The following is a 27,932-nucleotide window of genomic DNA, read 5'->3' as shown; positions in this document are numbered from 1 at the left end:
TTTTGCTTGTGGTAACACAAATAATTTTTTTACAACTATTGAAAAGACCTTTGTATTTGGAAAAAAAGATGATGGAAACAAAATGCTGGAGTAACTCAGCGGGACAGGCAGCATCTCTGGAGAAAAGGAATGGATGGCGTTTCGGGTCGAGACCCTTCTTCAGACTGAGATATAGACGGTGCTATAGAGAGATAAGGAACAAATGAAAAAACTCATGTTGAAACTCAGCGGGTCAGACACCAACCATGGAGGGGAAATGGACAGTGGACGTTTAGAAGAATCCCGACCCGATACGTAGTCTATCCATTTCCCTCCACAAATGCCGCCTGACCCACATAGTTCTTCCAGCAGTTTAGATTCCAGCATCTGCAATCTCTGGTATCTCCAGCAACACTTCGAGTATTGCGGGTTGTGTGGGATCCTTCTTTTAAAACGAGAAGAAACTTGGAATAAAACTCTTCAAGATGAAAATGAAACACATATTCATTTAGGGCGGCACAATGGCGCAGTTGTAGAGTTGTTGCCTTACAACGCCAGTTCGATCCTGACTATAGATGCTGTCTGTGCGGAGTTTGACCGTTCTCACTGAGCCCGCGTAGGTGCTCCGGTTTCTTCCCAAGACCTTCATGTTTGTAGGTTAATTGGCTTCTGCAAATTGTCCCTAGCGTGTTGGGTAGCTTGTGCACGGGTCATGGATGGTCGGCGCGCACACGATGGGCCGAAGGGCCTATTACCACACTGTATCACTAAACTAAATGACAGGTTTGCGCGATCGCAACTCCTCCATTTGAAGTCTTCTTTGCAATATTGGCATCGGAAGAAATAAGATTGGAGACTTTACAATGTTAGTAAATAGAAGTCAGAATGAATACGTTGCACGAAGCGTTGTGACCAGGCATTGCCAAGTATATCTACTTTTCCCTACAAAAAAACCAATCCTTTTCTTTCTCAGTACTATGTTTTCAGGAGCTGCAGTCTGTGGGCCGCGTTTGTTGGCTTTGAATCAGCTGATCTTGGCGTCTCAGTTTCCATGGCTGCAGCAGGAAGTTTTAAAACTCTGCAACAGTCTGTGTGAAATCGCAGCTTCGGGACATTTGTTCTACTCGGAGGGCAAGCGGGTTGTACAGAACGAGGAGAGAGGCCCGGCACTTCGCTGCTCTTCAGCTAGGACGGGGTTGAGTGGTTCCCATGTCACGCTGCAGGCCGACTGCTGGGCAGGAGAGCACCGAGGTGATACAACTACTGGACACAAAGCTAGGGGGAGCTTACACAAATATCCCATTCTTCATCCCATCCCGCGGGTCCCTCCATAATCTGACTCACCATGGCCATGCAGAAACACCTGACTATCTCAGATTGCCACAGCCGCTCGGTGAGCGCCCTGGGTTACCACTCTGCACGCAGGGAGTTTCTGACCGGCTTTGAGGGTGAGTACTGACCGAGATCCTGCTGCAACTCGCCAACCGAACCTGCTGGCTTCAAAGGAAATGTTGGGAAGGAACTGCAGATGCTGATGTACACACCGAAGCTTGACGCTAAATGCTGGAGTAACTCAGCAGGTCAGGCAGGCGACGTCCAGGTTCAGGAACAGCTTCTTCCCTATAGCCATCAGGCTATTAAGCTCTACACTATATAGACTATTATTGTTATTATTACACTATTAATGGATTAATGGATTGTGTATATGTGCGTGTGTATATATATATATATATATATATATATATATATATATATATATATATATATATATATATATATATATATACAGAGAGAGACACAATGCTGGATTAACTCAGCGGGCCAGGCAGCACCTCTGGAGAGAAGGAATGAGCGATATTTCGGTTAAGACTGCCTCATATGGGGAGAAGGCAGGAACGGGGTACTGATTGGGGATGATCAGCCATGATCACATTGAATGGCGGTGCTGGCTCGAAGGGCCGAATGGCCTACTCCTGCACCTATTGTCTATTGTCTTAAGACCCTTCTTAAGACAGGGTTTGGATATATATATATATATATATGTATATATAATATACATATTCTGTTGTGCTTCGGCAAGTAAGAATTTCATTGTTCTATCTGGCACACATATATGGGAAGAACTGGGGAGAGAGAGAAAGAGAAAAAAGAACAAAAGAGAGAAAAATAGGGAGGGAGAGGAGGAAGGAGGGAAGGAGGGAAGGAGGAAAGGAAGGAAATAGAGAAAGGCTATTTCCATAGTCCACAGAACTGCAATGGACATTCCCTCCACAGTGTGCCTGACCCACTGAATTATTTCATGGCTGTGTCTTTCAGTAGATGGACATAGCATTTCTGTGATAAGGGGAAAGAATTAGGCCACAAATTATACACAATGTCACCGACTGATGTCTACAGCTCACCTGTTAGCCCATTACCACTTGGCTGTGGGAATATTGGGTTTGGATGACTGCATGTGGCGGGAATTTCATCTTCCAGACTTATTCTCCTGGGGATCCCTGCTTACTTGCTTCATTACTTTCGTCATGTCATCCATTGCAATAGGCAGCAGCAGTGGTTTTACAGATCCTTTGTCGTATTTTCTGGCGACTATCCAGCAGATGGTGAATTTGCTCAGAAGCTCAGTTCCCTTTGTGCTTTACTCACGAGCAGATATGGGGTGCACATCTAATTACTGGGACTTACTGTTAACCAAGCAGTGACAACTGTAGTAACTCAGCCATCAGGCAGCTTCTCTGGAGACATGGATTGGGGGCACTTTGGATTAGAACTACTTCAGACTGATTGTAATGGGGGGGGGGGGGGGGGGGGGAGCTGGAGGAGAGGTGGGGGTGGAAAAAAGCCAGATAAGTAATGTGTTGGAAATAACTGCAAATGCTGGTTTACACCGAAGATAGACTCAAAATGCTGGAGTAACTCAGCGATGACGTTTCGGATCAAGACCCTTCTTCAGACTGAGACACAAGAATGACTGTGGATATAGGCGCATCCAAGACTGTCGGGGGAATGAAGTCAGTCCACTGACCTTCTGTTGAAACGGAACATAGAATGCATTGAGCTCATCAGGGAGTGACGCATTGTTGCTTAGGATACAGCCGATCTTCACTTTGTAGGCTGAAGGATTGAGGGGGTGAACTGGAGTTGAGAGGATAAACTGGACTGGGAGTAAACTGAGTTGGGAGGATACGCTGAGAGGGGCTAAACTGAGGGTTAGAGTAGAAACTGGGGGTAAGAGGGGGAACTGAAGGTGTGTGGGTGAACAGGGGCTGAGAGGATGGGGGGGGGGGGGGTGTAAAATAATAAAATGGAATTGGGAGAGTAAACTGAGATGAGAGAGGAAACCAGAGGTGTGTTAATAAACTAGGGGTGAGAGTGTAAACCGTGTCTCTGACACTAGTGACCCGCTCGGATACTCCAGCGACGTGCGGGGCATGAAGACTAAATTGTCTGCATTTTGGTCCATACCCCTCTAAACCTATCCCATCCATATACCTGTCTAAATGTTTCTTAAATGTTGCGATAGTACTTGCCTCAGCTACCCCTTCCAGCAACTCGTTCCATACATCCACCACCCTTTGTATAAAATAGTTATCCCTCAGGTTCCTATTTAAACTTTCCCCCCTCACTTTACACCTAGGTCCTCTGGTTCTTGATTCCCCAACTCTGGGCAAGAGACTCTGCATTTACTTGATCTATTCCTCTCATGATATTGTTCACCTCAATAAGATCTCCCCTCATCTAAACTTTTTCAAATCTTCCCACATTGCTCCCATAAAAAGAAAATGGTTGTCACTCTATTGTTAATTGACTCAAGTAAAGATAGTGAGCGCAAACACAACCATCACTTCTCACTTCAATTAAGAAAGACGATATAATGTGGATTTCTTTCAGCACAGTACTTTGACCCCTGTGTTTATGGAAACCATGTTGTTATTACATGTTCTCACTTCTAATTGAACAAGGGGAACTACTAATCGTGGGCAAACCAAAATACTCAGGAGCAAAGTAATCATTACAAAATTAAATTAAAAACAAACACTATTCGATCCATTAAGACCATCTTACAAGTGTCTCTGGATAGAGTCTGGAACTGAAACGTCACCCATTCCTTCCATCCAGAGTGGCTGCCTGTCCAGCTGAGTTACTCCAGAGGAACAGAGAAAATGTTTCAGATCAATAGATGTGGCAAGATCTGCTGTGTTTTTCTAGCATTTCCAATTTTCATTTTGGACTTCCAGCATTTGTGTTTTTTGTTAAATTTTCACTCACAAGAGTCTCTTCCTTAGTACAAAATGTCAGCTGATGGTGGCGCTGGAAGTTTGATATAAAAGGATAGATAAATACTCCCACCTACTTCCCCATGGCATTATTGTACAGCATAACATCACTACTGAATGTGGACAAAATTATATATTCCTCCATAACTTACCCAGGCTATCTTCATTCTAACTCAGCCATTATATAATGTTCCCCTTAATGGGTGCAACTCTGAGAGGAATAGATTGAGTGAGGTTGATTTCTGCACAGTGAGTGCCACCTGTTTGCACCTGCCCTTTTGGCTGGAAAACAACAACATTAAAGTTAAAAATGGACTTGTCATTGAAGAGGTAAATCAGGAAATACTTTTCTGTATTAGGTTTGTTGAAACATGGAACTCCCTCTCCCAAATGATTGGTAGATGTTTGACCAATTGAAAATTCAACAACTGAGATGAATCAAAGTTGTGTTACACGAATTTACCAAGGGATTTGGATCAAAGGCAGATTAATTGAATCAACATATGTTTCAAACAATGGGCCAACTGAATGGTGGGGCTTTTTTCAAAGGTTGAATGGTCTGCTTGTCTTTCTCTGTTACGCACTCAGAACAGAACACCACATGTGGAATGTAATCATGGTGCTTTGTATGCTAAGTGAATACTTGCTCTCTTGCCTTAATTCAGATGGTGTCATTAAATGGTGGGATTTGGAGACTGGACAACTAACCTTTTGCGTCTTTGAACACATTGGTATGATCACGCAGTTACTGTATTGGGTTGAACCCAAACTTCTTTTCTCATCATCCAATGATGGAACTATCGTTGTCTGGACTATTGGGGCCACTGTGTTTGACAGGATCATGGTACGAACTGCATTCTAGATTTCCCTGTTTAAGCTTGTATTTTTATTCCTGTGTTCCAACTTGTCAAGAAGATTGCTTCAGTCACTATTCCTCAAAAGCTTTCCATGTTTTTTTTCTTTGAATTTGGATTCTGCTCTATTATTCTCTCGTCCAAACGCCTTGGGGAATTAACTCAAGTGAGGTCCAATTTCAAAGGGAAAAAAAATAAGGAAAGCATTTGAGGAATAGTCGCTGAAGCAATGTCACAAATGGTTGATTTTGTATAGAGTGAGATGCTGCAAACAGTAAGATGATGATGGTCAGAACATCAATTTTGGTCATTCAAAGCTTCAATGATTCAATGATACTATATTGTCACATGTACCTAGGTACCTTTTGCACACAATCCAGTAAAATCAAACTGTAGATAAGTACAATCATAGATAAGCACGCTCATAGATAAGTGTAAAAGTGCAACGATTGTAGTGTAAGGATAATAAACCACTGAGGCAGTACACAAAGACTCACCACATTCCTGGCACCAAATTGTGCCCTTCATGTTTCAAAGTTCTTCAGAATACAGTCTTATCTTGACCCTAAAGGCCCATTCTCCAGGTGGCGACAATGGGCCATGTTGCAGCGGTTGGCCTGCCTGCCGATGCTGTCAGTGTCCTCCACTGCTCTGTCTCTCCGAGCTGCTGCATGGTACGTCTGATCCAAGAGCTCATCTGACCTCTGTGGGGCCTCCAGCAGCGCCCAATCTTCTCGATTCCCCACAGGATTTTACAGAGGAGGCAGCCATGATTACATTCTCAAAATGTACAAGTGCAACTTGTAACCACTCTTGCTTAGAGTCGAGAGTGCTACAACTTAGTCATGGACATACATATAAGCCAAATAATAAATAATGATTCACACACATAGCACATATAGCAAAAACAAATTACAGAAAATGAACGCATTTAAAATGATGTAGAAAAGAGCCCATTTCAAGTGAACACGATTGCTCAAATGGCAAATTGGCAAATGTACGGGTAGTTTAAATACATGGATCCTGCTTTTGTTCATTTTTTTCTCACTTCCAGTTAAACGCTTCGGTATTTTGCATGGCGATCAATCATCGGAGGCATCAACTCATTTGTGGATTCAAAAACCAGCTGAGAGTCTTTCCTTTGGATGAAAAGAAAGACTCTGGTCATGTCCTGGATCTGGAGAAGAGTTTCACTAACCGCAGACACAGGGACATTGTGTCAGCTGTGGTCTGCCTTGATACCCGGATATATTCTGTTGGGTGAGTCTGTTAGTGTTTCAAGTATAATAACCAGGGCCGGCCTTAGGAGGTGCGGGGCCTAATTGGGAAAGATTTTCGTAGAAATATAAATAAATAATTATAAATGAGTCACGTGTCGTGAGTAACATGACAATTCGGGGGAGAGTTCCTTTCACAGCGTGTGGGGAGTCTAGCCACGGATAAAGTTGTGGGAGCGTTGAGAAGGAGGGGTCGGGTTCATGCCAGTAACACTCACTCACCGCTGCCGCAGCGCTCCGGGCGTGGAGCCACCACATTGTGGCCGGGGAGGGAAGCAGCTCGTGTGGCTACGGGCGGCTTCCATCACTGGACAGCGGAACCGACTGCCATCTCAGCGCCTTCTGCCGGCCCGCTCGCATCTGGCAGTGTTCTCCATCTGAACAGTGAGGGGACCAGCTCAAGAGCAAAGATCATAGAGCGGAGTGGGTCAGCGGGTGATTGATAACATCACAGCGGACGGCGGAGCTTACTCCTGTGTCAGCGCGAACAATGGATCAATTGAGGTTACTCGCCCTGACATATGGAGTAAGCTCCACCGCCCACTGACCCGCTCTTGAGCTGGATGATCCCCGGCCGACCCCCTCCATCTCAACCCTCCTGCCCTCCCTGCAACATTACCCCTGGACAGACTACCCACACGCTCTGAAAGGAACTCCCCCCCCCCCCCACCCCCCAGCAGCGCTGTCCTTTTACAGCCGCTTCCCATCAGCTGCTAGCAATGAGAGATAGACTTGGCTATATCTCAGTACAGCATCGATCTTGATGTTGCTGTACTGAGGGTTATCTTTCTTTGCTAATAACCAAACCTTCGGCCTCCAAGATGCAGGTACATTTTCTAGCAATGTTACAAAATTTTGAGATTTTAAACATCAAGTCTGCAATTTATCCCATCAGATAAAGCATAAAAAGAAGTTTAATTTGACACCTAGTTCACTTTCATATCACATACATTCAATGTGATCATGGCTGATCATCCCCAATCAGTACCCCGTTCCTGCCTTCTCCCCATATCCCCTGCGCTATTTTTAAGAGCCCTATCTAGCTCTCTCTTGAAAGCTTCCAGAGAACCTGCCTCCACCTGAGGCAGAGAATTCCACAGACTCACCACTCTCTGAGAAAAAGTGTTTCCTCATCTCCGCCCTAAATGGCTTACTCCTTATTCTTAACCTGAGGCAGAGCATTCCACAGACTCACCACTCTCAGAGAAAAAGTGTTTCCTCTTCTCCGTCCTAAATGGCTTACTCCTTATTCTTAAACTGTGGCCCCTGGTTCTGGACTCACCCAACATCAGGAACATGTTTCCTGCCTCTAGCATGTCCAAGCCCTTAACAATCTTATATGTTTCAATGAGAGCCCCTCTCATCGTTCTAAACTCCAAAGTGTACAAGCCCAGCTGCTCCATTCTCTCAGCATATGACAGTCCCGCCATTAACCTTGTAAACCTACGCTGCACTCCCTCAATAGCAAGAATGTCCTTCCTCAAATTAGGGGAGCAAAACTGCACACAATACTCCAGATGCGGTCTCACTAGAACTCTGTACAACTGCAGAAGGACCTCTTTGTTCCTATATTCGATTCCTCTTGTTATAAAGGCCAACATGCCATTTCTTAGCGCTAATGGCAGGTACTTGGGAAACGTGGTAACTCGTGAAGATTTTTCAACATGTTGAAAAATGTCCACGAGTAAAATATACTCAGGATGTAAAAATTGGATACTTTTTAACACGTAGTCATACCGTAGTAGCTCGTGAGTTTACCGTAGTAGGACCTGGTGTCCTATATCACTATTGTATGTTCATGATGGGAATAAGAATACTCTGTATATTCATTACCTATGAATTGTAGTTTTATGTAATCCTCCCATAATTTCTGAGTTCCATTTCACAATATTATCAGACATACAGAATGTTGCAAGGTAATATCTTGCCCAAACTCCGTTGTATCTTTCAATCTCAATAAATATCACAAAATATGACATTTTTTCAGCCACATTATGACAAAATACAGAATGTGGGTTATTTGTTATCAGTCACCCCATCCCAGAAACAACAGAACTTAAAGAAGAACGTTTGTTTTACTAATTTACGAGCATGTACCATACAGAGTCCGTTGATCCATATCCAACAAGCTATTGTGATAATTGCATAAAAGGTATTATTGTATAAGAAATTTGGTGTGGAATGATAATCCATCTCAGTACACATTTAGGCAAGTCCCAAACGATAGATACTTTTCCCCCACCCCCAATCTCCCTCGCCCAATCTTCATTGAACCTACCATTTGACCGATCTTTTACTCAGCTGCTGTAATGTTTCCTTCCTATCAAAATCTGTGTGTAACATCTCTGTCCCTATCTTCCAATTCCCACTTTGATATAAAATACAACTTACGACTTAAAGATTTCGCAGCAGGATCGCTATATAAATGCAAATATATGGTATTTTATCCTAGCATCTCCCCTCTCCCCCCCCCCCCCCCATACCACCACACAAGAAGCGTAACTTGAAGCTTTTGCATTTGGAGAAGTTCGATACGGACCAGGAATGAAAATTAATAGCTATGAATCGATTAACAGCGAGCTACGAGGTGAGATTGAAACACCTGTCAGAGGGCTAAGAAACAATCCTGAATTGACGGCGTATTGTTTTAAGTGAGCATTTGGCAGCGACCTCTCCATATTCTGGTTAAATATTCTTTCCACGGAAATCTCCTATTTCACTTTGAAATTATATTCATTTATAACAGTTTGTAACATCAGTAACCACCTTAATGTTTGTATGTTTAGTACCGGGTATGCTTGAAACTATTTATTGTAATGTGCTGTATATTTTTTTTTAAACTACATCAACCAGGTGTGAAAATTACACTGAATCGAACGACGATTGAAAATGCGTGGGAATCGACTAATCGCGATCCTGCTGCGAAATTTTTAAGTCGAAAATTGTATTTTATTTCAAAGTTGGAATTTGAAGATAGGTACAGAGATGCTACACAGAGATTTTAAACTCGGGAGAGCTCTTGGGTGAACTCGTACAGTGGGACAGGGCTAGAGGCAGCATCTATGGAGCGAAGGAAATAGACAACGTTTCAGGCCGGGTCTGAAGAAGGGTTTTGACCCGAAACGTTGCATATTTCCTTCGCTCCATAGAGGGGGGGGGGGGGGTGCAGGGAGTCAGATAGACTGAGCAATGACAGGGGGGGATCCCAGTGTGAGAGTGAGTCACCACCTGCGTACAGCGTTCCCACATACCTCTTCTCCACCAAGCAAGGCACACTCCTCTCTCCCCTCCGCCCTCTCCCCCCTTCCTTCCCTCATCACCCCCCCCCTCTCTAAAGAAAGAGGGAGAGGGAGAGGGAGGGGGAGGGAGGTAGGGAGAGGGAGATCTAAAAGGTAACTGGTTTTGGTCTCCAATCATCTCACAAAGGGCAGCCAACAGTGGTGAGGCAGAAGGGAGAACTCTCTCTCTCCCCCTTTCCCTCTCTCTCTCTCCCTCTATCTTTCTCCCCCCTCTCTCTCTCTCTTCTCTCTCTCCCCCTTCCTCTCTCTCTCTCCTCTCCAATTCCCCCTCTCTCTCTCTCCCTTTCTCTCCCCCTTCCTCTCTCCTCTCTCTTCTCTCCCCCCCCCCCATTCCTCTACCCCCAGCCACGTTTATATCTACAGTTCACTCCACGAGTGTGTGTGTGAAAGCCGAGCAGTGTTTATCATTCTGACTCTGCTCCGTGAGCTGCTCGTATTGACAGTAATCGTGTTCAACTCTTAACTGAAAACGTGTGGTTTGCAAACTGAAAATACCCCCTCTGTCTCTCCACGGCCCACACACACACACACAGACAGAGACACACATGCAGATAGAGACACACAAACACAGCCACAGAGACACAGAAACACAGACACACACAGCCAGAGACACACACACAGAAACACAGAGGCATACACAGACACAAAGTCACAGACAGACACACACACGCACAGACAGACAGACAGAGTTAAATCCCACCCGTATCCCGGCCCAGACATTAACCCCGACACCAATGTTAACACAGACTCAAACCTCCAACCTGGTCTGCTGTTGTACCGGCATCGAATGAGTTAACACAACCCCCAGATCTGTTTATCCACAGATTGTCTCCCTCCCGCAATTATCCGGCCAGTTGTCTTTCGTTTCTGCTTCAGGTCTTTTAACTCTATCCCCCCCCCCCCCCCCCCCCCCCCCCCCCCCCCGACCAGGAGCGGGCCGGTACGCCGCCGATTTCATACAAATCTGACCCTTTCTCGCCACCCCCCACCCCCACACACATACCGACCGCCTGCCCGCTCCCGGCATTTAACGTTGAATACTCACGGCTGAGTTCACTGCGGTGCTGGGGATGCTGTCCTGTGGACCCCTACAACCCCCCCCCCCCCCCCGTCTCGGCCGCTCCTGCGGCAGCGAGTGACACAATTTTACGCATTTACTGAGGAATAATAATAATAATAATAATACATTTTATTTATGGGCGCCTTTCAAGAGTCTCAAGGACACCTTACAAAAATTTAGCAGGTAGAGGAAAAACATGTAAGGGGAATGAAATAAATAGTAGAGACATGACTAGTACACAAAGTAAAGACAGAATTCAATACAAAACACAATATGAGACAATTCATGCACAGATGAAAAGGGAGGGGGACGTGGGGCTAAGGATAGGCAGAGGTGAAGAGATGGGTCTTGAGGCGGGACTGGAAGATGGTGAGGGACACGGAATTGCGGATCAGTTGGGGGAGGGAGTTCCAGAGCCTGGGAGCTGCCCTGGAGATGGCTCTGTCCCCAAAACTGCGGAGGTTGGACTTGTGGATGGAGAGGAGACCGGCTGATGTGGATCTGAGGGACCGTGAGGGTTGGTACGGGGAGAGGAGGTCAGTGAGATATGGGGGGGGGGGGGGGGGGGGCAGATGGTGGAGGGCTTTGTAGGTGAGGATCAGGATTTTGTAGGTGATCCGGTGGGAGATGGGAAGCCAGTGAAGTTGTTTGAGGACTGGAGTGATGTGATGCCAGGATTTGGTGTGGGTGATGAGTCGGGCGGCTGCGTTCTGGACCAGTTGGAGTCGGTTGATGTAGGTGGAGCTGATGCCAAGAGGAATGGGTATCTATATGCATTGATGACCCATTGTTGTTAACTACTGGCTGTTAACTGCTACAGTAGCAGTTCCACATTGTTTATTATTCACAGCGGTTGTTATCCATGTTCGTTTTGTAAAAAAATCCGTATGCCAAATGCTTTTTTTAAATCTTTATTTAACAAAGTGAAATACGGAAAATTAACGCGGGGCCCCCCTTGGGCGCGGGGCCCAATTTGGAAAAATCGGTCCAATCGGCCTAGGACCGGCCCTGATAATAACGCTGTCATCAAGTTACTTGAAGTTATATTGCATTGAATATACAGAAGCAGAGAATGCATTGGCCTCAATTAAGTGAGATCCAGAATCCAATGTTTGGCATAGAAATGAATGAATTAAGTAAGTAATTAATGAATTGATTAATTAATAAATGAATGAATAATACTTTATCATCGCATGTGGCTAGTAACAGTGAAAATCAAGGTATGCAATTGTTGCCGCATAAAGGGCATCGACAAAATCACAAAGTATCCCAGGCCAGGTCTTCCCCCAATCCCCACCTCCCGACGGTCCCCCATGCAGGGTCCTCCATTGTTCTTCACCCCCCCCCCCTCACGGCGGGAATACCACGCTAATTCACAGAACCAAAATTGCTGGCAATGCCACTGCTCAATGTCCGCCCATTGATCAGTTGACAAACAAGACCGCTGGTTGCAGTGGTCCTATGGAATGTTAACTGACTGGGTACAGACCAATACTGGGTTGTGAATGAACATCTTATGGACACCATGAAATCATTACATTCAGAAACCTCCACATACAAATTATAGTTCCTGTGACCAGCAAAACTTGGTTCCTATCTCTCTCCTCTTATAGTAGTTATTCTTTCTTATCAGTATATATACTTGTGATGCCATGCATTGCAATATTGTGGAGGTATAGTTACCACTTTGAGTGAATTTTATATGCTATTTGATCTGCGGACAAAATCCATGGATGTCTATAAAACAGAACCAATTTGTCTGAAGAAGGGTTTCGACCCGAAACGTTGCCTGTTTCCTTCACTCCATAGATGCTGCCTCACCCGCTGAGTTTCTCCAACATTTTTGTCCACCTTCGATTTTCCAGCATCTGCAATTGTTTTTCTTGGGGATGGCTAGTGGTCATAGTATTGTCATGGTGTCGTGAGGTAGAAAATTCAGGCCAATAAATGAAATCAGGAAGGAGTCTGTCTTAAAGGGAAGACCATGAGGTGAGAATATTCTTCTTTCATTTAAATAATTTCCAAATTAGTCAGAAGATTGTTTCACCAGTAAATTAACAGAATAATGGTATGATGGTGGGAGAGCACTAATTCTAATGGACTAGAGTCATGGAAAGAGGCACTTCGGCCCAACTTGCCCACACCGGCCAAAATGTCCCAGCTATACTAGTCACACCTGTCTGCGTTTGGCCCATATCCCTCTAAATCTGTCTTATTATGTATCTGTCTAAATGGATTGTGAAAAGGATTAACAAACTCATCAAGAAGGCATGGCTCTGTCCCGGGGGCAGAGTTGGATTCATGGGAGGTGGTCTTGGAGGGGAGGATGCTCCTCAAACGGCGGAGCATATTGGACAATACAGCTCAAACTCTCCGTGATACACTGGTCAACCTGAGGAGTACCTTCAGTAACAGACTGGTTCCACCAAGATGCAGTACAGAACACCACAGGAGATCCTTCTTTCCTGTGACTATCAAATTGTACAACTCCTCCCCCTTCTGTTGTGGGGTAGACTGACTCCCCCCCCCCCCCCCCTCCCCAATCTTTGCACATCCCCAATCCTTTCCACTCGTCACTTTAATTTCATGTTTCAAGTATTTTGTGTTTTATGACTGTTGGCAGATCAATTTCCCTCCTGGGATAAATAAAGTTCTATTGTATCATATCGTAAATGTTTCTGAAACAGTGCGATTGTCCCTGTCTCAACTACCTCCTCTGGTAGCACATTTCATACACCCACCATCCTTTGTGTGAAAAAGTTACCCCTCAGTTTCCTATTTAATCTTTTCCCCTTCACTTTAAACCTCTGTCCTCTGGTTCTCGATTCCCCTAATCTGGACAAGAGACTGTGTGTCTCCCCAATCTATTCCTCTCATTATTTCATACACTAATATTAGCCCAAAGGCCTGGAGTTGTCATCCAGAGACCTGGGTTCAAATCCCACCACAGCCATTATGGAATTTAAATTTGAATAATCTGAAATAATCTATCATCTGTAATGATATCTTCAAAATTACCTACATGGCTGTGTAAGAACCCATCTGCTTTATGAATGCCCTTCAGGGGAGAATATATATATATATATTTGCCTTGTATTCGCCTTGTATTCCGGATACTTCAATGTGTATGATTTTCCAATCTCCCACCTGACATTGTACAGCCAGCCTCTCACTTCAGGGGCAACTGGTGATGAGAAATAAATGTTGTTGGTACTATTCACACCCACATTCCAAAGATGGAATAAATAAGTTACATTTGCAAAGATGACTCAAGGCCTCAAGACATTGACAATAAGGCAATGCCCAAAGCTAACTCACACAGGGGAAAGGATTAAGGCTTTCAGGCAATGACAGCGTTGGGTTGTGTTTGTGCCAAGTCTGGAAGACAACATTGCATCAGGCCAACTTATCAATGACAGTTGTCCACTGGCTGATGTTCGACGCAGTGCCATGTCTTTGTATTCCCAATGTATCTGGAGGGGTGGATTGCCTCAGGAGATGATGTATTTAAATACTGAATGAGTTAGGCTGAATGGATCAAAAGGCAATTTTAGGTCAACATATTTGTCTTTGTATTATGTTTTAATATGAAATATATCAAACATTAGCTGAGCTCTGAGTGTAACCATCAAATGTCATGTAGAGAGAATTAGAAATACAGGATTGTATCAAACCATGCTTTAGTCTTACGCAAGCAGATCAAAAACACTTATGGGTCTGTCCCACTTAGGCGATTTTTCAGCGGACCGCCAAGTTGCCGGCAGTCGCCTGAAAAAACGGGCAACTGTCAGAGTGGAACACACACACACACACACACACACACACACACACACACACACACACACACACACACATCGCTTCCTTCATCTGCCCGTTATGCAGGCAGCGGACAGGGCAAGCAGGGGGAGCGCTGTCTAAAAAATTCACACCGTGCAAAGCCAAGGCGAAACAGGCACACCACGCAATGAACAGGAAGGTTGGCGCTGTAAAAAGACGGCTAAAGCTCGGCGGACATTTAACATTACGGGTTGGTTATCCTTGATTCTGAAAACTACCGCTTACCTATTTTACCCAATGAGCTAATGAAATTCACCGGTCAGCACGGGCTACAACCTACGAGAGCCTCCAAGAATCTTCGACTGCCTGGCGACCCATTAAGACCTCCTGGCAACCCACCTACGGCACGAGAATTCTCGCTACGCTCCATGGCGACTTCATTCTAGTCGCCACTAATTTTTCAACATGTTGAAAAATTCACGGCGACCATAATGAGTCCGCGACTAGTTCCCAGAATGCGGGAACTCCTCACAACCACAAAGGCGACTCCCAGCAACCACCCGCGAACATGTGGTGACTATGTGGCGACTGCATGGTCTCCTACAGTCGCCTAAAAAGTCGCTTAAGTGGGACAGGCCCGTTAGATGTACAGCAGGAAGAAATAGCACCATGAAATTCCTAAGTTAGTCATAGTCATGCAGTTAGAATATGTTTTGACAGCTTGGAAGTGAAGTGGATGGTTTAAGGCCAACAGGTAAATTAGCACTTTAAGAATTTAAGAGGAAGTAGAATTTTATTTTTTTGTGAGGGAGTGATTGTTTCAAGAAATAAAAATATTGAGAGAGTGTATGAGGTGAAACAAGTTATTTTGCCGGTTGTTTCTTAACTGTAGTTGGGGGTATAAGGGAGAGGGTGTGGGCATCAACTTTATTTGGAGGTCAATCAGGATTGAAATCAGGAAGGCAGCTCACTGCACAATGAAAAATAGGAGGCCTCTGCTTCAAAAAAAAAGTGAATTCAGGGATTTAATGTGGGCAAGTTGAGCCAATGGCCTGTTTCCACGCTGTATGATTGACGCTCATTGACTGAAGTTAATAGATTGTTGGAAGATACGAGTCTCAAGGGATGTGAAGTAAATACAGGTAGTTTAGACTTTTGACTTACATTGTGGAAACAGGCCCTTTGGTCCACCGCCTCCAGGCCGACCAGCGATCACCCCATACACTAGCACTATCCTACACACTAGGGACAATTTTACAACTTACCAAAGCCAATTACATCTGTAATTGTACGTCTTTGGAGTGCGGGTGAAAACCGGAGCACCCGGTGAAAACCCCGCAGTCACAGGGAGAATGTACAAACTCTGTACAGACAACACCCATAGTCAGGTTCGAACCTGGGTCTCTGGCGCTGCAAGGTAGCAACTCTAACCCTGCACCATTGTGCCACCCAAGGTAGTTGGAGGTGCATATTACAAGTGATCTAATTACAAGGCAGACTGAGATTATAGGGCTGTACAGCCTATGATCTACTTACGTCCCATCACCTCTCCCTGGAGATCAGGAGGTAGCAGGGGAAGTAAGGAAGGGTGGAAGGGATCTGAGAATGGGACAAATACTGCAACTATAGAGGATTTTAGCACTCACTGGCCTAGAAACATTTCCACTCCTCTTGTTTGAGCAGTTATGACAAGAAATTCATCATCTACAACACCAGTTCCTATCCGAACAGCAGAAGCCTGCAGGTGGTCCACTGCAATCCCAGAGCTCATGATGCTGGAATCACAAATCTGATGGTCGTTCGGGAAATAGAGAGCACAAGGTAAGGTGTACAGTCCATCTCAACTTCAGACAAGACGGAGGGAATCTCTTATTTGCCAACATCCTGCTCTGCCAAATAAAGGCCGTGCAGTGTCCATTTTGATTTTGCACATTCTATATTAATAAAAGTCTGATCTTGACTGCTTTTGGCTCGCTGTGGTGTGATTTCCGAGAGAATGCCGCCACCTACGGCAGTCATTTTTGGCCACCTCGCTCAGAGCCCCCCTCCGCCTTCCGGAACCGGAAGATTGTTCCCATTGATGAAAAATCAGAGAGATGTTAATGTTTTTTTTTAATTGCCATTCTCTCTGCTGCCCCTGCTGGTGGGAGGGGGGAGGAACTATAAAACCCGGAAGTGGTGTGCCTCACTCAGTCTCTGCAAGATGGAGGAAGCCAGAGGGTCACGTCTCTCTGAGCTCTGAATAACACTGAACACATGTCTACTCAACTGTGAGTCCCCTTAATGTGGTTTGAAAATGAAAATATGGTTGGTTTGAAGTAAAAAGGCACTGCCTGCAAATGGTTGTTTGGATGCTTTGGCTTGAAGTTAAAAGGCACTACTGCAAATGGTGCTTTGGCTTGAAGTTAAAAGGCACAACTGCAAATGGTGCTTTGGGTGCTTTGGCTTGAAGTTAAAAGGCACTACTACAAATTGTGGTTTGGGTGCTTTGGCTTGAAGTTAAAAGGCACCACTGCAAATGGTGGTTTGGGTGCTTTGGATAACTTCCTGTTTGCACTGTATATTGATTTTAGATAAAACGCTACCACTTACGACTGTGATTTTTGGCCATCTTACTCAGTCCCCTTCCACTCAGCAGGTGCAGAGGATTCTTCCCATCAATGAAAAATAAAAGTGTTATTAGTGTTTAAAAAATGTTGAGAATCTCTCTCCTGTCAATCACGCCATGAATGCCACACCTTTTCCGGTGGGAGGGTTAGGTGTTATAAAACCCGGAAGTGTGGGTGTGGCTCAGTCTCTGCATGATGGGGGAGGAAGCGGTCATGACTCTGTTTGAGCTGTGAATCAACTGAACACACTGAATGTCTTCTGAACTGTGAGTTTGGTGTTTTGTATGGGTTTTATCGTGGTTTTATGGTGGTTTAACCCTGTATGAAATGGTATGATGCTGCATTTGAAATTGGTGGCCTTGCACCCTGCTTGAAATGGAATGAAACTGCACTTGAATTTGGTGGCCTTGCACCCTGCTTGAAGTGGAATGAAACTGCACTTGAATTTGGCGGCCTTGCACCCTGCTTGAAGTGGTTGGAAACTGCACTTGAATTCGGTGGCCTTGCACCCTGCTTGAAGTGGTAGGAAACTGCACGAATTCGGTGGCCTTGCGTCCTGCTTGAAGTGTTATGAAACTGCACTTGAATTTGGTGGCCTTGCACCCTGCTTGAAGTGGAATTTCAAGGAATAGCTGTGTCAACTGCCAGCCCACCAGCCGTGAGTGAGCTGCCAGCACATCAGGCTTGAGTGACTAAGCTGCCACCCCAAGAATCCATTTGGCCCACAATATCCATACTAGCCCTCTGGAAACCAGTCCCTTCAGCCCTCAACACACACACTAGTGCTCCAGAAAGCCCCCCCCCCCCCCCCCCCCCCCCCTCCCCCCCACCCCCCCCCCCCCCCCCCCGGCCACTAATATTGGAATTGGTGGAGAGGTGGAATATTGCATTGGGGGACCAGGCCTCCAGTCTGAACATGGGACCCAACGGGTCCCACTTAGTCTAATAAACCCTAAATATCCAGTGTGATGATTGAAAATGAACACTCATTAATCAGCCAGCAGTATGCTGCCGTCCATCCTAGTAAAGACAATAACTTGTAAAGATAGCTAGTGAAGTTCCTGGTTCCAATAACTTAAACCTAGGTCCTCTGGTTCTCGATTCATCTTCTCTGGGCAAGAGACTCTGTGCACGTACCCGATCTATTCCTTTCATGATCTTTTACACCTGTATAAGATCACCCCTCAAACTCCTACGCTCCAAGGAATAGAGTCCCAGCCTACTCAACCTCTCCCTATAGCTCAGACCCTCGAGTCCTGGCGACATACTCGTCAATATTCTCTATACCCTTTCCAGCTTGACAACATCTTTTCCGCAACATGGTGCCCAGAACTGAACACAATACTCTATTTGCGGCCTCACCAATGTCTTATGATCATGTGCACAGTAAAAGAGATGGCATTGTTAGCACTTAAGGGCCTGTCCCACTTGGAAGTCATTTCCAGGTGGCACGCGAGTATTTTGAGAATCCCAAAAATCCTGGGGCACCGCACGCTACCGTGCATCACTGCCTATGTCACCATGTATCACCACGTGCAATGCGCGCATAATGCACGTGCACATTATGCGTGTGTCGTGGCGCGTAAATGATGTTGCATAAATGACGAGCAAATAATTCCCAAGTGGGGCAGGCCCTTTACTTGTGTTTCCTCCACTGACTGCAATGACTGAAAAAGGTTGTGAACATTGCCCAGTCCATCACCAGCTCTGACCTCCCCACTATCGGAGGGATTTATCGGAGTCGTTCCCTCAAAAAGGCAGCCAGCATCATCAGAGACCCACACCATCGTGGCCACACACTCATTTCACCTCTGCCATTGGGAAGAAGGTACATGAGCCTTAAAACTGTAATGTCCAGGTTCAGGAACAGCTTCATCCCTGTAGCCATTCGGCTATTAAACACTACAACCTCAAATAAATTCTGAACTACATAGATTATTATTGTTATCATTGCACTATTAGTGCTTGTTTTTTGTGTGCCTGTTTATATATATATATGATCTATATGATCTGCATTTGTGAGTATTTGTATATATACGCACACTGAACTTTTTTTATCTCTCTCGTTTATTGTTTAGAGTGTACTATGTTTACATATTCTATTGTGCTGCTGCAAGTAACAATTTCATTGTTCTATCTGGGACATATGACAATAAAACACTCTTGTCTCTCTCTTCTCTCTCTTCCACAAAAGTAATGAGCTTTCTCTCACGACTCATTCAGGCTGGTGACGGGCTCCTTCGATAAAAGTGTGAAAGTCTGGTCACAGGATGGCCAGCTGATCCTCAAGCTCCCTTACTTTACCGGCTTTATAAGTAGCCTTTGCTTTGTGCCTTGCGTGAATTCGGTCTGGATCTGCAGTGGCGTCCAGTCCCCTTCCATCTTTGACCCAAGCTCCGGAGAGATCGTGAGTGTTGCTCTTTTCTTTACTGGGAATAAATCCAGCCATTGAAGTGGCAGGGGGCAGTGTAATTGTACATTTAACAAAGATTTAAAAGCGAAGAATAGGAGGTCACTGCAAGAGTGAAGTAAACTTCCTTCCTCCAAAGTAGCTTCCTCAAATCCACGAGGAGGACTACGGTATTTTCGTGAAATATTAATAATTACACAGGACATGATTTCAAAGTCCATGTGTGAAATTAAATGACGAAAGCTAGTGAAAGTGGGGAGGATTGCAACATTTTTGTTTAATTGAAGTTTTGAGGCAAATTTTATTGACCCCAAAGAGCAGAATAACACACTTGTATAATACGCAGACTACTGGGAGAATGAAATTAATACAGAAATCGATGAAATTAGACATTTTGATAATATACTGTAAGTGAAGGACGATCATAGGAACTTATTGACACCAGAGTGTAGGCAATACGTGAAGTTTGGTTTGGTTTATTGTCACACATACCGAGGTCCAGTGAAAAGCTTTTGTTGCGTGCTATCCAGTCAGCAGAAAGACAAAACTTGATTATTATCGAGTCATTTACAGTGTATAGATATGTGATAAGGGAATGATGTTTCATGCAAGGTAAAGCCAGCAAAGTCCGATCAAGGATAATCCAAAAAGTGTGCGGGTTCTGGACTGTGGGAACCAGGTGGGGAAGGGGAATGTAACTGGGTATCAGGGGGCTGGGGCAGCAGAAAGCAAGAGAACCTGGGTAGCTCAGATGGAGTGAGAAATGAACAGAGGGTGTGCAGGTTACCTGAAGTTAGAGAATTTAGTGTTCATGCAATGAAGCTGTTGACTATCCAGTTGGCGTATGACTTGCTGTTCCTCTAGGTTGCACCGACCTCACCTTGGCAGTGGAGGATGCCAAGGACAGACAGGCCAGTGTGGGAATGGGGATGGTATTTGAAATGGTCAGCAATCTGGAGCTCAAACTGGTCATTGCCATCCCAGGGATCAATCTTGTGAACCTACATTGTACTGCCTCAATCACAAGGATGTCCTTCCTCAAATTAGGAGACCAAAACTGTACGCAATACTCCAGATGTGGTCTTACCAGAGCCCTATACAACTGCAGAAGAACCTCTCTACTATACTGAAATCCTCTTGTTATGAAGGCCAACATTCCATTAGCTTTCTTCACTGCCTGCTGTACCTGCACGTCAACTTTCAGTGACCAGTGTACAAGTACACCCAGTTCTCGCTGTACCTCCTCCCTTTTACCTAACCTAACCCCATTGAGATAATAATCTGCCCCCTTGTTTTTGCAATAGACAAGGTTGGAAGAAGTGCAGGTAAATCTTTGCCTCACCTGCAAGGGCTGGTTCCTGGATGGTGATGAGGGAGGAGGTGTAGGGACAAGTGTTGCAGCTCCTATGGCCACAGGGGAAAGCACTTAGAGATGAGGTGGAATGGGCGGGAAGAGATGACTGGACCAGGGAGCCATGGAGAGAGTGGTCCTACTGGAAGGAAGGGATATGGAGGGGGAGAGGCGGCTAGTCGTTGAATCATATTGCAACTCCAGGGTAGTGAGAAAATGTGAATACTGTCACATGCAGGTTGGCCTTCAAGTCAAACACCATCCTGGTGTGGAAATATATCACTCTTGGGTCATTGTTGGGTTTAAATCCTAGAACTCCCTCCCCAACAGCATTGTGGGCATATATTTATCGAAAGGAGAGCAGCAGTTCAGGGAGATGGTTCGGTACCACCCCCTCCAAGACGAATGTGAAATGGCAAAACGTGATGGAGTTTGTCAGTGACACTCACTTCCCAAAAGTAATTAAATAAATCCAATCTGGCCGCTGAGGGACATCTTGTTGCAGAGTTTATTGGTATTGTAAATTAATGAGTTTTTCACTAATAGACCAGATAATAAGTGAATGTCTGGCTCATCCATTGCCTCCTGCTTCCAAATCCTTGCAATTCCACAACAGCAATGTGCTGTTATATTGGAGTTGGTATTGGAATTGGTTTATTATTATCATTATTATGATCACCAAGATAGAGTGAATAACCTGGCTTGTGTGCTATCCAGATAGACCATCCATACATGAATACAGTCAAATGGTGCATAATATAGTGCAATACTTCTTGAGAAGTCAGTCAAGTTAGTCGAGTGAAGTCCAGCGATGGGTGGAAAGCCACAGTTTGCAGGATATCATTACCCCTGTTACTGATGAGGAGGGAACAAGCGCTGTAGAGGGGGATGTAGGTGGTGGTGAGGTTAATCTGCCAGTCAGGGAGAAGAATGGTGTGCTGAAATGGCCCAGGGCAAGTGAAAGGAAGGAATGGGAAACTGTTCTATAGATTTGGTAAATGCGTTAGAGAGTCTGAAAGGGACAGTGGAAAACAAGTTAGATAAGATGGGAGAGGTCATTAATCAATATAGTGCGAACAGGTTTGGTGTTATTGAGAAAAATAAGGTGCAGGCTCTACAGGTGGTTAGATCTAAACAAGAGAGAGAGAAATCAAGTTTAGTGAAGGAGATGAAACAGTTGGGAAAGCAGTGGAGAAAGGCTACGGTTGATGAGAGAGAGGGAATTAATGTTTTGCAAGAAGAGTTAAGAAACCGGTAAGCAATATTAAGGAGGGCAGAACACCTCAGGAGGAAGAGGAAGAAGATGGAGTGAGTCAGGTCAGCATTTTATAGGGATCCATTTAAATTTGTTAAAATGTTTAGTCAGGAAAAAAGTGGAAAGCTCAAAGCTTCAAAGGAAGAGTTAGAGGAATATTTAAAAAGGACATACTCAGAAGGGGAATGGGTTTCCCTCCAGATATACCTCCCTTAGGAGAGATAGAGTATAAGTTAGATGTTTTTCCACCACCAAAGTGGAAGCCGTAATAAGGCATACAAAGGCTTCTTAGGCCCCAGGGCCGAGTGGAGTCCCTTACCAGGTATATAAAAGTCCACCTGATGTGCTTAGATTCTTGTGGAAGCTCGTGCATATAGTTTGGGAGAAGCAGGTCATACCAAGGATTTGGCGTAGAGCAGGGGGAATTTTCATTCCCAAGGAACAAGAGTCTTCAGAGTTAAGTCAGTTTGGGCCTATATGTCTACTAAATGTAGAAGGCAAGATTGTCTTTAGCATAGTGGCACCCGAGGCTGGCAAGTTATTTAGAAAGGAATAGGTTAATAGATACCACAGAGCAGAAAGCAAGAATCCCAGGTTTTGCAGGCTACTTAGAACACATTAGTGTAATATGACACCAAATTCAGACAGCCAAGCTCGAGAGAAGAGATTTGCATGTAGTGTTCTTGGACCTGGCAAATGCGTTGTGATCTGTGCCACATAGTCTTATTTAGAGTGCTTTTGATTTCTTTAGAGTCCCCGGATCAATAGTAAATTTAGTGAAAGCATATTTCCAAGATGTCCGAATGTGTTTTAGTACAGGAGACTTCACGACAGCATTGCAGAGACTAGAGACGGGCATTATGGCAGGTGTACTATTTCCCCGTTAGCGTTTACAATGGTGATGGAGCGTGTGATTAGAGCATCATGGTGGGTCCTCGGCAGGGAGAGACGGCAGGACAGACTGCGCTCCCTCCAATCAGGGCCTATGTAGATTATATGACCTTGGTGACCACAACAATAGCTTGTAAAGAAGGTTTTTAGAGAAGTTAAATGATAATCTTAAATGGAAGATTAAGCCTAGTAAGTCACAGAGTATTTCTTTGCCAAGAGGAAAGGAAGTAGAGAAAAGGTTCTGTGTAGATGAGAAAATCCTGTCTATAATGAAGAAACCAGTTAAAAGTTTGTGTAGGTGGTATAACAGGAAGTTGGATGACACTAAACAGGTTCAGCAATGTAGGAAATATGTTACTGAGGGGTTAGAAAGGATAGAGAGAAGTCAGGGCGTCCAGGCTAGTTGAAGTTGTGGTGTTTGCAGTTTGGGCTATTCCCTAGGTTGATGTGGCCATTGACAGTATATGAGGTGCCAATTTCTATGGAAAAGTTAGAGAGATTGGTTAGTTCATATATTAGGAAATAGTTAGGAATTCCACGGTGTCTCAGTAATGTGGCTTTATGTGGGAAAGGTATTCTCCATTTACCATTGTCTAGCCAAAGGGTGCTAAGGTGAGGTGAGAGTTGCAATTATCAGGGAGTAAGGATACCTTAGTTAGTAATATGGTGCCAAGTATAACTAGAGGGAGGAAGTGGAACTCAAAGCAGGCAGTAGAAGAAGCACAAGCAGCTCTGAGGCATACACACATTGGTGGTAGGGTGCAGCAAGGAAATGGAGGCTTAGGGCTCAGCACAGGGAAACCAGTGTGGAGTAAGGCAGGTCCAACAGAGAAGAAGAAATTGGTTGTAGAGCAGGTACATTGTCAGGAGGAAGCAGTGAGATGTGTTAGGGCAGTAGCTCAGGTTAAGCAGGGACAGTGGATGAACTGGGAAAGTGTAGAAAAGAGGAGGCTTAGCTGGAGGGACCTGTGGTCCATGGAGGCGGGTCGTGTAAGTTTCCTTATAAGGGCTATTTATGATGTGATGCCATCACCGCAGAACTTCAAACAATGGGTGGGTAGGGACCTGGCGTGTCCCTTGTGTTCAGAGGTGGCAACGTTGAGGCATATTTTGTCAGGGTGTAGGAATAGTCTTTCTCAGGATTTCAATTTCAATTTCAAAGCACTTTATTCGTCCCCGAGGGGCAATTTAAATGGGCGTGAACTGCACAATCAACCAACACACGCACTTCACAGACACACTGCACATTCACACAACACACGCACTTCACAGACATACTGCACAATCACACAACACACGCACTTCACAGACATACTGCACAATCACACAACACACGCACTTCACAGACATACTGCACAATCACACAACACACACCGCACATCAACATTCAACACATAGTAATAGTTTTTAAAGTGCTTCCTTAGTGCTTCAATTAAAAAGTGCATATAGAAGGTTATTATTTCATTTCATATGTTCATGAGTCAGTGATCAGCATTAAGAAGCTGGACAGCCCTGGGGATGAAGGTTGCCTTCCTCCTCTGTGTCCGGCAACCCGGACAGCGGAGTCTGCGTCCTGTGGGGAGCCACTCAAACTCAGGAAACAGGATGTGAGAGGGGTCGTGAAGAATCCTGCGTGTTAACTTTACAGACTGTTGGTCGCATAGGGCAGTGAGAGTTCGGACGGGCTGCTCAATGATTTTTGAGCAGACCTTGACCACATTCAACAGGCGGTTTCTGTTTTGCAGGGTGATGGAGTGGAACCAGCTAGTGAAAGAGAAGGTTATTACATTTTCAATGAATGCGTAGTAGAATGTGGTGAGAATGTCTTTGTTAATCCCAAATGACTTCAGCTTCCTGAGTAGGTACTGTCTCTGATGGCACTTTTTAAGGATTTCCTCTGTGTTGGAGGAAAACCTTAGCAGGTTGTCGAAGGCTGTTCCCAGGTATTTGTATACCTCCACTATCTCCACTGGCTCCTGCTGGATGATAGTGGTGGCTGCCTCAGCCATCTGTCTCTGTTGGGGGGAAAAGGTCACAATCATGTCCTTGGTTTTGCTTATATTTAGCTCAAGACAAGACTTTTCACACCATACTATAAAGTCCTGCAGGGCTGAGCTGTGATGTTGTGTATGGCTGGGAAGCAGAGACAGGAGGACTGTGTCATCAGCAAATTTTACAAAGTGGCAGTTTGGCTGGGTGGATCTGCTGTCATCAGTGTAGAGAATGAAGAGAAGTGGGGAGAGGACACAGCCTTGTGGAGAGCCAGTGAAAGTGAAGAGGGTGTCGGACAAGGTGTGGTTCACCAACACCCTCTGTGATCTGTTGGTGAGGAAGTCTATAATCCACAAAGTGAGTTGGTGGTTGAGGTGGAAACGGGTGATGAGCTTCTCAGCCAAAATATGTGGCTGCATGGTGTTGAATGCTGATGAGAAGTCTGCAAACAGAAGTCTGGCTGTGGTCTTGGGGATTTCCAGATGCTTATGGATGGTGTTTAAGATGAATATTTTTGCGTCATCGACACCCCTGCCAGCCTGGTAAGCAAACTGCAATGGATCCATCATCGAGCCAGTTGCCTTGGTGATGTGCTCCTTGATGATCCTCTCCATGGCCTTCATGACCAGGGAGGTGAGAGCCACCGGTCTAAGGCCATTCAGGACCTTGGTGGTGCCCTTCTTTGGGATGGGAATCACTGTTGAGTTTTTCCACATCGCGGGGACTGTGCTGCGATCGGTATACTTGGTGGCATAACCAGGTATTGAAGTGAATATCTGCTGCAATTGAGAGGAGGAGAGAACAGGTGAATTCAGTAGGCATCAGGACTGGGAGTGTAGCAATTCATTTTGTCCGTGAGGGAGAGAAAGGTAGAGGAGGGAAGTTTACAGATAGGTATGAGTTAGGCCAGTTACAGGGAGCCAATGATTGGGAGATGCGGGTAGATTTAGGAGGAAAGCTTGTTGTTCCGCAGGAAATAATTACTAGTACTTTGAGGCCTGATATAATGTTATGGTCTGGGATGCCAAAACCAACTGTTGAGCCTTCCTGAGGTGTTGTGGGCCTAACTCAATGAAACACCAATGAAGCGAGGTGCCTACTTGATAACCCCAATTATAAAATTGCATCTACAGGATTCGTTTTTTTTAAAGAGGTAATTAATATGTAGGTAGCCTGGGTTTTTTTTTTGCATATGGAGTTATTTATTTTAAGTTTGTGTATTTAGTTTGATAATACTTTGGTTTTGGGCTTGGTTTTCTTAGTTGATCGCTTATCCTGGAGTTATTTGTGATTTCATTGTAATTTACAGTTACACAGAAAGTATAGATAAAATAAAGTGTGCAAGGGTCGCAACAAGATATATTGGAGAATCGACAACAAGTCCTTAGGTTAAAGAGATGATAAACACAAAATGCTGGAGTAACTCAACGGGACAGGCAGCATCTCTGGAAAGAAGGAATGGGTGATGTTTCTGGTCTTTTCTGGTCGAGACCCTTCTTCAGACTGAAAGGAAAACATAGAAACATAGAAACATAGAAATTAGGTGCAGGAGTAGGCCATTCGGCCCTTCGAGCCTGCACCGCCATTCAATATGATCATGGCTGATCATCCAACTCAGTATCCCGTACCTGCCTTCTCTCCATACCCTCTGATCCCCTTAGCCACAAGGGCCACATCTAACTCCCTCTTAAATATAGCCAATGAACTGGCCTCGACTACCCTCTGTGGCAGGGAGTTCCAGAGATTCACCACTCTCTGTGTGAAAAAAGTTCTTCTCATCTCGGTTTTAAAGGATTTCCCCTTTATCCTTAAGCTGTGACCCCTTGTCCTGGACTTCCCCAACATCGGGAGCAATCTTCCTGCATCTAGCCTGTCCAACCCCTTAAGAATTTTGTAAGTTTCTATAAGATCCCCTCTCAATCTCCTAAATTCTAGAGAGTATAAACCAAGTCTATCCAGTCTTTCTTCATAAGACAGTCCTGACATCCCAGGAATCAGTCTGGTGAACCTTCTCTGCACTCCCTCTATGGCAATAATGTCCTTCCTCAGATTTGGAGACCAAAACTGTACGCAATACTCCAGGTGTGGTCTCACCAAGACCCTGTACAACTGCAGTAGAACCTCCCTGCTCCTATACTCAAATCCTTTTGCTATGAAAGCTAACATACCATTCGCTTTCTTCACTGCCTGCTGCACCTGCATGCCCACTTTCAATGACTGGTGTACCATGACACCCAGGTCTCGCTGCATCTCCCCTTTTCCTAGTCGGCCACCATTTAGATAATAGTCTGCTTTCCTGTTTTTGCCACCAAAATGGAGAACCTCACATTTATCCACATTATACTGCATCTGCCAAACATTTGCCCACTCACCCAGCCTATCCAAGTCACCTTGCAGTCTCCTAGCATCCTCCTCACAGCTAACACTGCCCCCCAGCTTAGTGTCATCCGCAAACTTGGAGATATTGCTTTCAATTCCCTCATCCAGATCATTAATATATATTGTAAATAGCTGGGGTCCCAGCACTGAGCCTTGCGGTACCCCACTAGTCACTGCCTGCCATTGTGAAAAGGACCCGTTTACTCCTACTCTTTGCTTCCTGTTTGCCAGCCAGTTCTCTATCCACATCAATACTGAACCCCCAATGCCGTGTGCTTTAAGTTTGTAAACTAATCTCTTATGTGGGACCTTGTCGAAAGCCTTCTGGAAGTCCAGATACACCACATCCACTGGTTCTCCCCTACCCAGCTACTAGTTACATCCTCGAAAAATTCTATAAGATTCGTCAGACATGATTTACCTTTTGTAAATCCATGCTGACTTTGTCCAATGATTTCACCACTTTCCAAATGTGCTGCTATCCCATCTTTAATAACTGACTCTAGCAGTTTCCCCACTACC

The 27,932-nt window shown here is 44.9% G+C and overlaps 1 protein-coding gene across 1 annotated transcript in view; it reads left to right on the top strand.

Moving 5' to 3' along the window:
• Positions 1-1,129: 1,129 nt before the first annotated feature.
• LOC116978416 overlaps positions 1,130-27,932 on the top strand; it is a 68,679-nt gene continuing 41,876 nt past the window's right edge. The window contains exons 1-5 of the mRNA XM_033029537.1: positions 1,130-1,427; positions 4,922-5,100; positions 6,165-6,370; positions 16,207-16,344; positions 19,356-19,539. Coding sequence (XP_032885428.1) covers positions 1,325-1,427; positions 4,922-5,100; positions 6,165-6,370; positions 16,207-16,344; positions 19,356-19,539 — 810 coding nt within the window. The 5' untranslated portion in view covers positions 1,130-1,324. The remainder of the gene's footprint in view (positions 1,428-4,921; positions 5,101-6,164; positions 6,371-16,206; positions 16,345-19,355; positions 19,540-27,932) is intronic.

This window comes from Amblyraja radiata, chromosome 11 (assembly GCF_010909765.2).
Source record: "Amblyraja radiata isolate CabotCenter1 chromosome 11, sAmbRad1.1.pri, whole genome shotgun sequence".
NCBI lineage: Eukaryota > Metazoa > Chordata > Chondrichthyes > Rajiformes > Rajidae > Amblyraja > Amblyraja radiata.
This window is presented reverse-complemented; position numbering and strand designations above follow the sequence as displayed.